The 12,618-nt window shown below is 44.5% G+C and overlaps 1 protein-coding gene across 1 annotated transcript; it reads left to right on the top strand.

Moving 5' to 3' along the window:
* The first annotated feature begins 7,506 nt into the window (after positions 1 to 7,506).
* On the top strand, positions 7,507 to 12,098 carry tent5aa (terminal nucleotidyltransferase 5Aa). The gene is made up of 2 exons (XM_048261889.1): positions 7,507 to 8,636; positions 10,346 to 12,098. The coding sequence occupies exons 1-2, from the start codon at positions 8,214 to 8,216 to the stop codon at positions 11,123 to 11,125; spliced, it is 1,203 nt and encodes a 400-aa protein (XP_048117846.1). The 5' UTR covers positions 7,507 to 8,213; the 3' UTR covers positions 11,126 to 12,098.
* The last annotated feature ends 520 nt before the right edge of the window (positions 12,099 to 12,618 follow it).

Below are 12,618 nucleotides of genomic sequence, written 5' to 3'. Positions count from 1 at the left end.
AGTTAAAAAAAAGAACACTTTATGTAGATGTGTAGAAAATTGTATGTCACAGTGGCACACATCTGCCAAGGGAAAAGGGGAAAGCATACATGTATCTTCCCAAACTGTTCACACTGTGAATGAAAACTAAAACTAAAACACAACTTATTACAGTTTTTTTCAACTGCTTTAATGCTTGTGTCAACTCTGACATCACGTTTTCAAAAACAATTAACATACAGGTCTAAACAAAAGCACTCTGGCCAAAATGACACATTTTGCTTGCAAAAGGCTCTTACTCTCTCAAAACATTTAAAACATGCAGCAAAAGCCAATTTTGCCTTCAAACAACACATCTGGCAACAACAAAATGCTAAACATAGTTCTCAAAATGAGGAGTTTCAGCCTTCATTTGTTGCTATGTCTGTGCCTTTTCTTTCTCATATTTCTAGTATCAGAAAAACTGTGAAGACAAAATTTATTGAATACGTATTAATTTCTCTAAAGATGTAACTGTCATTGATATGTAAGACCTAGTAAGGACCTACAAGGCAATTGTCATTAAACCACAAACACCTGGACTTGTCAGCTTTTGTACTGTTTTCTTCACTAAATAGGCAATACAGTACTATTTCTAAATGTGCCTTAGATCCATACTGGCAAATAGCAACACAGAACAGTCATGGTATTTCTTATTGATAATGAATGATTGCTGATTGAAGAATTGTGCAAAGGAGTTTTACACAGGAATCTCTACTAACTGTGAATAGATGTTTTCCTTCTGTGTAGCGCATGGAAACCAATAGTTTGGGGTTTGGGATCTTTGAATGACATCTGTGTTAACTGTTTTGCAAAAGGCTGTGAGAAATATGTTAACCCAATGAAAACGTGTGAACACATTTGCAAGAGATGACTTCTGCTGTGCAAAGAAACTGTTAATGAAGACCAAAGGATCCCAGTTTCTTTAAGCAGGTCAAAGCAATCAAGAAAAACTGTAACATCAGCAGCCATTAAATAGCAATGCTTGAGACCAGCCTGGTAGTTCTTTTTTTTAAATTATTATCATTATTTATTTGTTTTTGTTGTAGGTGGAAGCAAGAACCATGCAGAGCGACTGAAGGCCCAGAACTTGCTGCACTGTGTGAGAGGCCAACACACACACACACACACACACACACACACACACACACACACACACAAACACACGCACACACACACACACACACACACACACACACACACACACACACACACACACACACACACACACATACTGTATATATATATATTTTAAGAAAATAAGTGTCCTTGACGATTACTTTGGTAATATATAGAAATTCCTATCATAACAATTTCCCCTCTACAGCGTAGTAGAATTGCTGAGATTCAATGATTCAGCTCATACCAGATTAAATTAATTATCTTTGATACGATCTATCTGGTTCTAGACACCAATGCTGCAGCTCATCAGCTCATAAAGCTGAGGGTTTCAAGAAGTATTCAGACAATCGTTGGAAAAGGTCCCTTGGTCCACTCAGCAAAGTAAGATCTCTGTTTAAGCCCATGATTTCAAAAGAGTGTGCTGGATGGTGTGCGCCCCTCTCATCAAATGCCAGTGGAGTTGGTTTGGAGTGCGGTTAAGGGAACAATAAAAGATGAATCACAGTATTTTCTTTACGACTGAAAACTACAAAAGACTCGGAATAGTCTGGTCATTGAACAGAGGGCTTTTCATGGTGATGTCTTAAGCCGCCCCACTCAGCATCTGCACTCACAGAGAACCGCATATTGAGACTCTTAAAACGGTGCCCAGACATACATATGAAACAGAATAGAAGCAGAACCTTTGCCTGGACAGTCTTCTCTCCAGGGATTAACTCTTGCCAAAAAGTATCTCTTTTTCTCTGTCTCCAAGGCCTTGACATCTAGGTATGCAAATACCCATGGTGCACAATCCTGGAACTGGAGATCTAATCTTCCCAATGTGCAGAGTTACACTCCTACGTCAAAGACAGATAAGAGTTGCTGTCGAGTTTCACCCTTTGACATCTGTCACTTTCGCCTTTCAGGGAAAGAGGGAGAGAGAGAGAGAGAGAAAGTGTGTGTGTGTGTGTGTGTGTGTGTGTGTGTTTAAATCCTCACTCAACTTCAGCTCAGCTTTACATTCCTAGTATGGCCTCACAGTCCCTGAATCTAAATCCCTGGCTGACAACATAGTCTCTCCCCCACTAGAGCTGGTAAAAGAGAAGGCTAGCCAGCTCTCCTGATCCCATTTTGCTGTCATAGAACCAGTTAACGTGGATTACAGGGATGCTCTTCGTTGGTCAGCTGACCACTTTGAATAATTAGGGCCAGGGGGGAATCTGCCTTGGAGCGTGCCCAAAACGTGCTGGCCCAACCTGATGACATCATAAACCTCCCACGGCTAGCGTCACAGAGATGACCTTAGTCCTCAGGCCGTCTGGCATGCTCTGTCTTGGTGCCAAGCACTGAAGTGCCAAGTGCCAAAGCATGGAGTGGTAGGGTGTCATCGGGCTAACTCAAGGTCTACAGTCCCTTGTTCCGGGCAGACAGCTGTGGCTGTGGCATAATCAACAAACCCCAGAGTCTCATTTATACGGGTTATGAGGCTGTGGCGGCTAACATGACTTCAACAACAATAAAAATGTGTCATGCCGCTTATTAGAAACAGACAGTCCTATGTTAAGAAGACCAGCGAGGCGTATTTCCTTGGCCAGTGATGTCAGCTTTGCACCCTCGGTCTGTCAATGTGTGGGTGGTCAGCAGTTTCGTAGGATAATTTATAACTTCCATTACTTAAGACATAAGCACAGTCTCATCAGTGCCGTACGTTTTATTCTCTACGTGTTAATCTGATTCCTCATTTAACAAAATTACATTTTACCACAGGGCCACAATTTGTCTTTGTTCACTAGTATAAACATCCACCCAAAGTTGTCTTAACACTGAATACAGTGAATACAGTAAATTGATGTGGAAACAGTTTTTCCCCCTCTCGCTTATCTCCTTTAGCTCTAATGGCAGTTATGGAATGTGCTCGCGTCTCCTGTAGACAGCAACCCATTGGTCAAGGCCAGCCCACTCAACATTTCCACTCTATCATCCTATATAGACTGCAGACGGCAAGTGCGGACTCGCCTCGCACTTAAGCGCTTTGAACGCTTCGAGCTCTTGTAGGGAGGATCTGCTAGGGACATTAGTGTGGTAAAGCACTCCTGCAGCATTCCATACCTCTCGCTCGTCCAGAGTCCAGAGTCACGGTGCCGGATGGTTTGCAAACACCCCATAATCGTGGAGGATCAAGCCTCCCTGTGGATTCGGAATGGGTGATTTGATGCAACCATCCCATTCCAACTGGAAATCCACAGTTGTGTTGGCTTAGGCCTTAGATAAACTTCTCTCTCTTTTTTCACTTTGTAAATGGAACACATTGAACAGTGAGATGCGTTTTTTTTTTTTTGCTTTTCCCTCCGAGCTTCTGCAGCAACCTGATATGACCCTTGTGTGCCTGCGCGGAGAGAGAGCAGAGCAATTCCCCAGGCCTTCGTCACAAGGGTCACGACAAATTAACCAAGGGGCTGGGAATCCCATTCTGGCTCCGCGCACCTGTGATCTCCTCCCAAAACTAACTGCAGCCCCGGCACCGGGGCGAACAGCCGAGATAGATGGACTAAAGGCTGCACACCTGGAATAAGAGTTTAGCTTAGAGGACGGGGGAGAGAAGGAAAGGGACTGCTTTTTTGGAGGCATGTGGCCTTTTCGCTTCCCACTGCAGTCCCAGTCCAGCGGAAGGGAAAGAGATAAAGGAGCAGCCCTGCCTCATCCATCAAGCCAAATATTTCTCCTTCCCGTTGATGAATGCTCACTCTCAAATGAGACATTCCTGTGTAGCAGCTCCAAGAATGATGTAAAGAAGTGCAATAGACATGCAATTTCCCATCCCCCAAGTGCTAAACACTGTTTGTACAGCACGTCTCTTCCCTTTTGGCAAGTTGGCAAGAGTTTTACCCATCATCGGGATAAGGCGCTGCCAATTTTCTGCTCCTATGAAAACATTCGATGGAAAAGAACAACACGCTGGGGCCGTGCCAGACATGTTGTGTGCGTTTGTTATGCAGCAGTGCAATAAGCACGATATCATTTGATTCACACCCCACTGTATGCAACAGGATGTTGGCCAAGTCAGGGGTTATTGTGTGGTTTCACTTCAGCATGAAGTTCTGCACAGAAGAGAAGAACACTGTGAGATGTCGATGATGAGGCATTGCTCTCCAGTGAAAGGATGTGAAATTCCGAACAGCTTGTGTAGCCACAATACCCAGCCAGTAGAAACTGCATTTATCCACTCTGAAATCATCACTGTTCTTCTCTGCTGTATGTGGCCATTTCCTCATATACTAAGTCTATGCAAGCCGTTCTCAGAACAGAACAGAAATGCTCACCACAGTGTATTAGGACCAGTGGAAGTGTTTTTTATTACGCTAACTGTGGCACATGCAGGTAGATCTTTATCAGTAGTCATGTTCTCTGCAGTGCTTCGTTGTAGTTGGGCCCCCTTTTGTACTGACAGATTTGTGAAATTAAGGAAAGGAAGTGGCCGTTTTGTCTGTTTTTTTTTTGCTCCAGGGCCAAGCGAGCACTTGTTGCACCACATCTTCTCTGGATCGATAATCTTGGTGCTGCTAGTCCCATGCGCTGGTGTTTGCTCTACCTGTTGACCCAGCTGAACCACAGACAGGATGTTTGTTTTGGTCAGGTCAAGTAGTGTTAGGCTGGTGGGATCAAGCTGGTTGGAGACGACTTAATAGTATTAGACCCTCTGCAGAACAAAGCAGCAAAAATGGAAAGAGGTTTTTGGTCAAGAGTGCACCTGACTGAATCAGGGCCCCAGTGGACTCACTGTTAAGTTTATTTTTTCCAAATTTCTTCTTGTTTGGAGACCAGATCTTCCTTTGTTTATTTAGTCATCCTAAAGCTGCTAGCCTCGTCCACAGTCATGTAAAAAATAAAGTTATGAAAGAATGAAGCCGGTGTCCTCCCATGCCTGGCTCCAGGAGATATACTGTAGAGGTATTTTTTCGGTTGGGTTTTGAACTTCAGGCTCATAAATCTGAGGCTTCCATCTGCTCACTGGCAAACAGAGTTGGTGTCTTCTTCCATATTATTGGTCCTAAGTGTCTAGGTCACTTAGTATGGGCCTCTGGTGAAGTGTTTCCTCTGATCATAAAAAATGCTTATTTTATTTTTTAAATAAAGTAAGGGCAGTAGGCCTGGTTTCCACACAATATTGAACTTAGATGAGAAACAACTAGCGGTCAATAAGGCTCTCTGTAGACTTTCGACTACTTCTTGGCTTCATGGTCAGTGCCATAAAAAAAATGCTGAAGGCCAAGTACATAAAAACTGATAGCTGCATTTGGCCTCTACTTTATAATAATCAGCAGAATGACCATGTAGGTGTGTGTGTGTGTGTGACTACAGCACCATATGGACATACACTCAGGTGAAGTTCAAATACTCTGTGTGTAAAGCTGTCTATAGTTAAGATGTGTGATGTGTCACTTATGTGATAGACACATCTACAGTAGGGTGCAGCTGGTTCCGACCGGGCTACGTGAGCATGCTGGAAGGGGATGTGCGCAGAAGAGTGGGTGGCGTTGATCAGGGGACAGGGGTGGCAGTGCACTCTGGGAGTTTGCGGTGAGTGTGAATGCGCTGCTTAGTGCGGGCGGAGGAAGGAAGCAGAGTTAGAGTAAATGGGATAATCTGGGTTTATGGAGATGGATAGGCCGAGTGACGCAGGGCTTTGGACTCGCTGATGGATCCTCGGTGACAGGTGCCCTGTACTGACAACCCTCACAAGTGTTTTACTCCCTGTAGAATTCTGGGGTATTCTTACTGTATTCTGATGTGTTCATATGTTACATCTGTGTGTAGTATACAACAGGGAGAAGTCCATATTATTGTACATATGCCTTAGGCCTGTGTACCAGCAGGAAGGTCATACAGGCCGATGTTTAGGAACCTCCGAGGAACATCGGTGATAACATGGGCCGCATGTCTGCCTATTCGGGCTAGTATCTCCATCTGGCCAGGGCCGGGTTGTGTACACTGGTTGGCACCTGCCATGTTGGCATGATTGATGTTTGTATGTTTTAGTATAACAGGCTTTGTCTTAGGTTTTGACACGGAGACGGATCGAGGAAGCAACCCAAGGAGCATCTTCTGTCGGAAGGCTCAGCAGCCGCTTCTAATAACAACCACAACTGTTAGACTCTGCACAGTTTTACTGTTTGAGACTTAGCCTGTGTTCTGTTATTCATTGTTGTACCATCTACAATAAATCATCATCTAATCGCCGATCCTGATCCCGCCGTCAAGCTTTATTGACCATCTTCAATACAGACATTAGAACTAAAACACAACTCAACAACCAGAGAATCCAACATCCCTCTTAACTCACTTCTGCACTACCACAAACACACTGATACCGTCAAGTGGGCTTTGGCTGTGGTATAGTGGGGAATCCATCCCAGTGGCTAGTCGGTTGTCGGTTGAAGACAAGCAGAGCTGACGTGTGCTGGTCTTTAGAATAAAAGGGATCACCATTGAGTCACATTGTCCACTGACAACTGGACAGGACACACAGGTGCATTTTCCAACTCAAGAGGGACAAGAACCTCCATCACAGAACCTCCAGACAGTAACCATGCACCCAAATGTACTCTTCTGAAAAGTCTTTGATGCCATTTGCAATGACACTGGTTAATTCAACCAAATTATTTGTATTGTATTCATCAAACAGCATTACACAAAATTATGACAAAGGGTGTGACAGTTAATGCAGTGACAGGCCTACTTAGAAAAATATACAGAGATCACAAACTCTTACCCAGGGGCATTATGTAAGCGAGGGCTACACATCAGCCACCTGGTAAAACTGAAATATTTTTTCTTTTCTGTTTTCTTTTTTAAGAAAAAAAAAAGTTTAGAAATCAACATGAGGTATCTATCTATGCCTGTGGTGGGCAAGCTGTGCCTGGCCTGCATAATTTTTTCAACCCCTAGATGGCAATGGAGAAACGTCAGGCAAAAAAATATTGCAAACCTGAATTTCCCCCGGAAACACAATGCATTAACAGCATTAATGCATGTAGTGGCAAAATGTAAATGATTTCGTTGATAATTGATGATCAGCATGCTGCCGTATTCTATTCGTTTAGGCTACTTTCTTTTGCATGCATTGCTTTGCTCATACAATTCAAAGCTTTGACATTTAACGAATCTAAATAACTAATTTCAAGTGTAGCCTAGGCTACATTACTTTAATGCAGTTATTCATTCTTTGATGCCCATGTCAAGTTGTAATTGGAGTCTCATGCTGTCACTCAAACTACCCAGCACTTAGCGCAAAGCAGCTTGACCCTGATCGTAGGGTGAACCTTGTGCTGAGCCTACACAAGTTAGGGTCGTCAGACACAGTTAAAGGCCCTTAGAAAGAACAGGACCGTAAGGAGAAAGACACAGATCCAGTAAAATTATGACGGCAGAAGATGAATCGGGAAACAATTATTTAGTGCTTTCTCATTGCGTGTTTGTACCAAGCCTCTTTGACGGACCGTCATAATAGGCGGAAGAGACATTACAGGAGGTTTTTTTGTAACGTAGAAGAATTGAGGACGCCAAAGAATTCTCTGCGAGTCAGCTCGTCAACGCTCAGAACCTTCTGGCCAGGCGCAAGGCGCACATTCATGCAAATTTCATAGGCGTGCCTTCGGGCGATGGGGTCACAGGCGGAACTCCCACGAGCCTGATATACAAACCAGTTCGATACAAATGATCAGCAGAAGTAAGCTTCGCTCGCAGTGTAGTCGGCTAAGTGGATATTTTACGCGGACAAGACTGACAGAAGCGTCCGCGAACCGAAAAAGTGAAGCATCGGAGAAGACCTACTATTGCTCCCCAATATCTATCAGTGCTGCAGTCAGACGCCTGCAATCCGCAACCCCTCAGCAAGTTTAGTAAGGCAAAGACATTTGCATTGATGTAATTAATTTTTCTCTGCGACATCAAGGACGCACGAAGCAACACATTTATCAGGCTTCCGACTACCAATGCAGAAAACTAAAACAGGTTGATACTTATTCAGATTACCACTATTACAAAGAAGACATTTCCAACCTTTTTGCAGTTTTTTTAAACAAAGCTTAACGATGGCAGACGACGATATTAGTTTAGAGAATAACGATGCTACTGGCAGTAGTTGCAATTTTAGTGTTCTAAGCTGGGAGCAAGTGCAGCGTCTGGACAGCATCCTAACGGAGACCATACCCATCCATGGTCGGGGAAACTTCCCTACTCTGGAGATGAAGCCCCGCCAAATAGTCAAAGTGGTTCGCAGTCGCATGGAAGAGCGAAACATACATGTACGAGATGTGCGTCTAAATGGCTCCGCAGCGAGTCATGTTCTGCACGAGGACACCGGACTCGGGTACAAGGACTTGGATCTGATATTTTGTGCTGACCTGAAAAGCGAGACGGAATTTCAAATGGTCAAGGATATTGTTTTGGACTGTCTACTTGATTTCTTACCGGTTGGAGTGAACAAGGAAAAAATTACTCCACTGACCTTAAAGGTAGGCTACGAGTTTAGAATTATTGGAAGCCTATAGGCTATTTATCTATATTCGAGTGGTAAAAATAATTTTCGTGTAGCAGATATGTTGGCTACATTTTGCCTCGTGCCCATCCAAACAACATTGTAGCCTATACCTAGAAATTAAAATATGCACTGAAATTAGCATTACGGACTTCTCTTTTCACGGATTTGTTTTTTCCAATTAGTAGGAGGATTGCGCTAACCCATGGGCGTCGCCAGGCCTATGTTTGAACAGACTGTAACCCCTAAAAGTAGTATTTGGCCCCCCTCCCATCCGAATAAATGCTTTTCTTCTGAAGCCAATTGCAAACATGGCATAGCCTAGGCTACTTCAAGCGCCAGCCATAATCAGAAGTGCTATTGACTGCACGCTCCAACTGTGCACATAGTTACAGTCCACAGTGATAACATCACCAAACTGGTGATAACATCACCAAACTGAAAACGTCTGTGTCACCACACAGTTTCAACAGCATCTTCCTATCTGCCGAAATAGTAAGGGAGCCTAGTTGCATTCAAATTTCCTAATATCACCCAAAATAAAGATCGTGGCGATGCTGTTTCCAGCCAGCTGTCATTCGTTGTTCTGTATTGACTTACTCTGCACGATGATTAGTTCAATGTAGGAAATATTTAGCATCTAGACACACTTTACTTTTCTCTTCGGTGATTGCGTAGCCTAGGCCTACAAGCTCAGTTTTAGTTTTAGTTATAATTGTGATAACGGGGTGATAACGTCAATTCTTCACTCTCTCGGTAATTGGTTTGCAATAGACGACCATTGTTTTGGGGAATTTAAAAAAGTGCATTCATTTAAGAAAGCACCTGTTGTCAGCAGATGGACAACTCAAATACAAACCTTGAGGAGACATAAGCCTACAGCGCACCAACCGCAAGAAACAGTTTGTTAATCAGCCGTATCTTGTACGGTTTGTTGCACAAAAAAATAATCTTGAACATTGATCATTTCCGGTGGGGTTAGCCTCCCTAACCATCTCGTCTAATGACGTCTCTGCGCTAAACCAATTTTAAGCCGATCCCGCATTCTCAGCCACTTAACTCTCAGACGTAGTAAGCGCAATTAGCCTTTTGGCAATCTGTTTGGAAAAGTGAAATTAATCAATCTTAAATAGAAATATGAAGACCTCTGATTAAAATCATTATAGTTAGACTACGAGCCAGTGATGTCGCACTAAATAACTGAATGTCTACTCTGGAAGTGAGTCTCTCTCTATATGCCTGTCTGCATCCATATGTCTCTCTATGTTGTGATAAGAGAAAGGTTTTGTCTGTTGTGTAAACACTGTTGTGCAAACATGGGGTTAAAATGACAAGAATTCTGGGACAGGAAGCCAGGTGAACATGCACAGTGACAGACATACTGACAGTAGACAGATATGTGAAAGGACTAATATTGGCATTAACAGTGTAACACAGAGCCAAACAGACACTCTTAATGGACACAGATGGTATATGCAAGGAGTAAGTTCACTTGAACAGTTCAATACTGGCTTCAATTATTTACAGTAGCCTAATGTATCCATCTCTCTCTCTCTCTCTCTCTCTCTCTCTCTCTCTCTCTCTCTCTCTTTATCTATCTATCTATCTATCTATCTATCTATCTTTGTATGGTATTGTCATAATGTGTGAATTTCATATGTGTGTGTGTGTGTGTGTGTATTGTAGGAGGCTTATGTGCAGAAGATGGTGAAGGTGTGCAATGACTCGGACCGGTGGAGCCTCATCTCACTGTCCAACAACCGTGGCAAAAACGTGGAGTTGAAGTTTGTGGACTCGCTGAGGCGGCAGTTTGAGTTCAGCGTGGACTCCTTCCAGATCAAGCTTGACTCCCTGCTGCTGTTCTACGAGTGCTCTGAGAACCCCATGACCCAAACGTTCCACCCCACCATCATCGGCGAGAGCGTCTACGGCGACTTCAGCGCCGCCCTGGACCACCTGCGCCACCAGCTGATCTGCACACGGAACCCCGAGGAGATCCGCGGCGGCGGGCTGCTCAAGTACTGCCACCTGCTGGTGCGCGGCTTCCGCGCCGCCTCCGAGTCCGAGATGAAGTCGCTGCAGCGCTACATGTGCTCGCGATTCTTCATCGACTTCTCGGACATCGGCGAGCAGCAGCGTAAGCTGGAGTCCTACCTGCAGAACCACTTTGTGGGCCTGGAGGACCGCAAGTACGACTACCTGATGACCCTGTACGGGGTGGTCAACGAGAGCACCGTGTGCCTGATGGGCCACGAGAGGCGGCAGACTCTGGGCCTCATTGCCATGCTGGCCGTGCGCGTGCTGGGCGAGCAGAATGTCATCCCCAACGTGGCCAACGTCACCTGCTACTACCAGCCAGCGCCCTACGTGGCAGATGCCAACTTCAGCAATTATTACATCGCCCAGGTGCAGCCAATGTTCCCTTGCCAGCAGCACGCCTACTCTACCTGGCTGCCGTGTAACTGAGGCTATGCTGACAGACTGAGAGAGGAAAAAACTAGAGAGACAGAGAGAAAACCATTTGTTCGGATAGGAGCTGGGTGATTGGCCCGAGTCTGTCCTGTGTTTTGTTTTCAGTTGAAATCAGCCAGAGAAAGAAAAAAAAAAAAAAAAAAAAAAAAAAGGTTTGTGTCTCTCTTTGTCCTGGCCTGACACCCAGGCCCCCGTGCTTTCCGTGTACATCACAGCTTGAACGTGACGGATTGGGCTTGTTTGGTCTCCAGCTCCTCTGTGAGCCACCCCCCCCCCCGCCCCTCTCCTCTGGCTCAGTGCATGGTGCTTCTCTGTTGGTGAGACCGTTACTACGGCGACCTCTCTTCAAACAGAACCTGGGGTGGGCCGTGTGTGTTGTTGCCCCTGCTCTCTCCTCGCGTGCAGTGCGGGCCAGGGTACCTCTTGCCTGAGGTCAACCGAGTTCTTTTAGCTAAGAACACTAGCAGCTATTTCACGCCTGCCACTGTAGAACCTGACCCAGGATCAGGTGAGTCTTCTACGTACCTTGAGGGAATTAAAAAAAAATAATTTGTGTGAATTGAAAGCATAAAAGATGTGGCGAGTCTAATGGACTGAAAAAAGGGAACGCTTCTGAGGCACTGTGGCTTTTTTTTGTGGAGTCTGCCTCACAGACTGCATGGGTGAAGCCGCCTTGCTTTCTGTAGAATGTGTGCTAGGTGAGTCAGGTTGAGGGCTCACAAAAGCAGGGGTAGAGCACAAAACCTGAGCCCCCCATGCCTTTTCACCCCCCCGATACAGCTACAGGGGTCTTAGTCAACCACAGTGATGTGACTGTCACCGACTCCATGAGAAACACATCCAAATGGACATGGCTTATACACCAAAGATTTGACAAATATTTTTTAAGAGACCCACATTTTAGGGGGGAAAACAACATAATTATTGCTGTCTATATTTGTATATGTGACCATATCTTCTAAGTGCCTGAAGCCTTATTTGGTGAATGACATGAAATAGACTTTTGTTTTTATTTTTGGGACTTAACCCTGTCTGTTTTATGATCAACCCCACAACACATTGATAGTTTGTGAACATTGTGAAAGAATGTATACCTGGAACAGTCCAGCAATCGTTTTTGATTTGTGCAGCCCGTGCATATGGGTAGATGTATATTTTTTGCAAGACAAGTGGGGCTCTGTCCAGTGTAGGCACCTTAGAGATGACGATGAGATGAGATGATATGAGATTAAAAGTTTTATTGCCATGCCCCAGGACGTTTCAGGACTGCAGCGATCTTAAGGAGAAATGCTGAAACCCCTTAGTGAAACGATGAGATTAAGATGTTTATTGCCATGCCCCAGGACGTTTCAGGATCGCAGCGATCTTAAAGAGAAATGCTGAAACCCGTTTGTGTTCGCAGTTCATTAATTTATTCTCTAATCAGCACATCTTGTGTCACTTCAAGCAGTTTGCACTGACAAAAAAAACCTATACATCACTCGAGT

The sequence above is a fragment of the Alosa alosa genome, chromosome 13 (genome assembly GCF_017589495.1).
Source record: "Alosa alosa isolate M-15738 ecotype Scorff River chromosome 13, AALO_Geno_1.1, whole genome shotgun sequence".
Classification (NCBI taxonomy): Eukaryota; Metazoa; Chordata; class Actinopteri; order Clupeiformes; family Clupeidae; genus Alosa; species Alosa alosa.
This window is presented reverse-complemented; position numbering and strand designations above follow the sequence as displayed.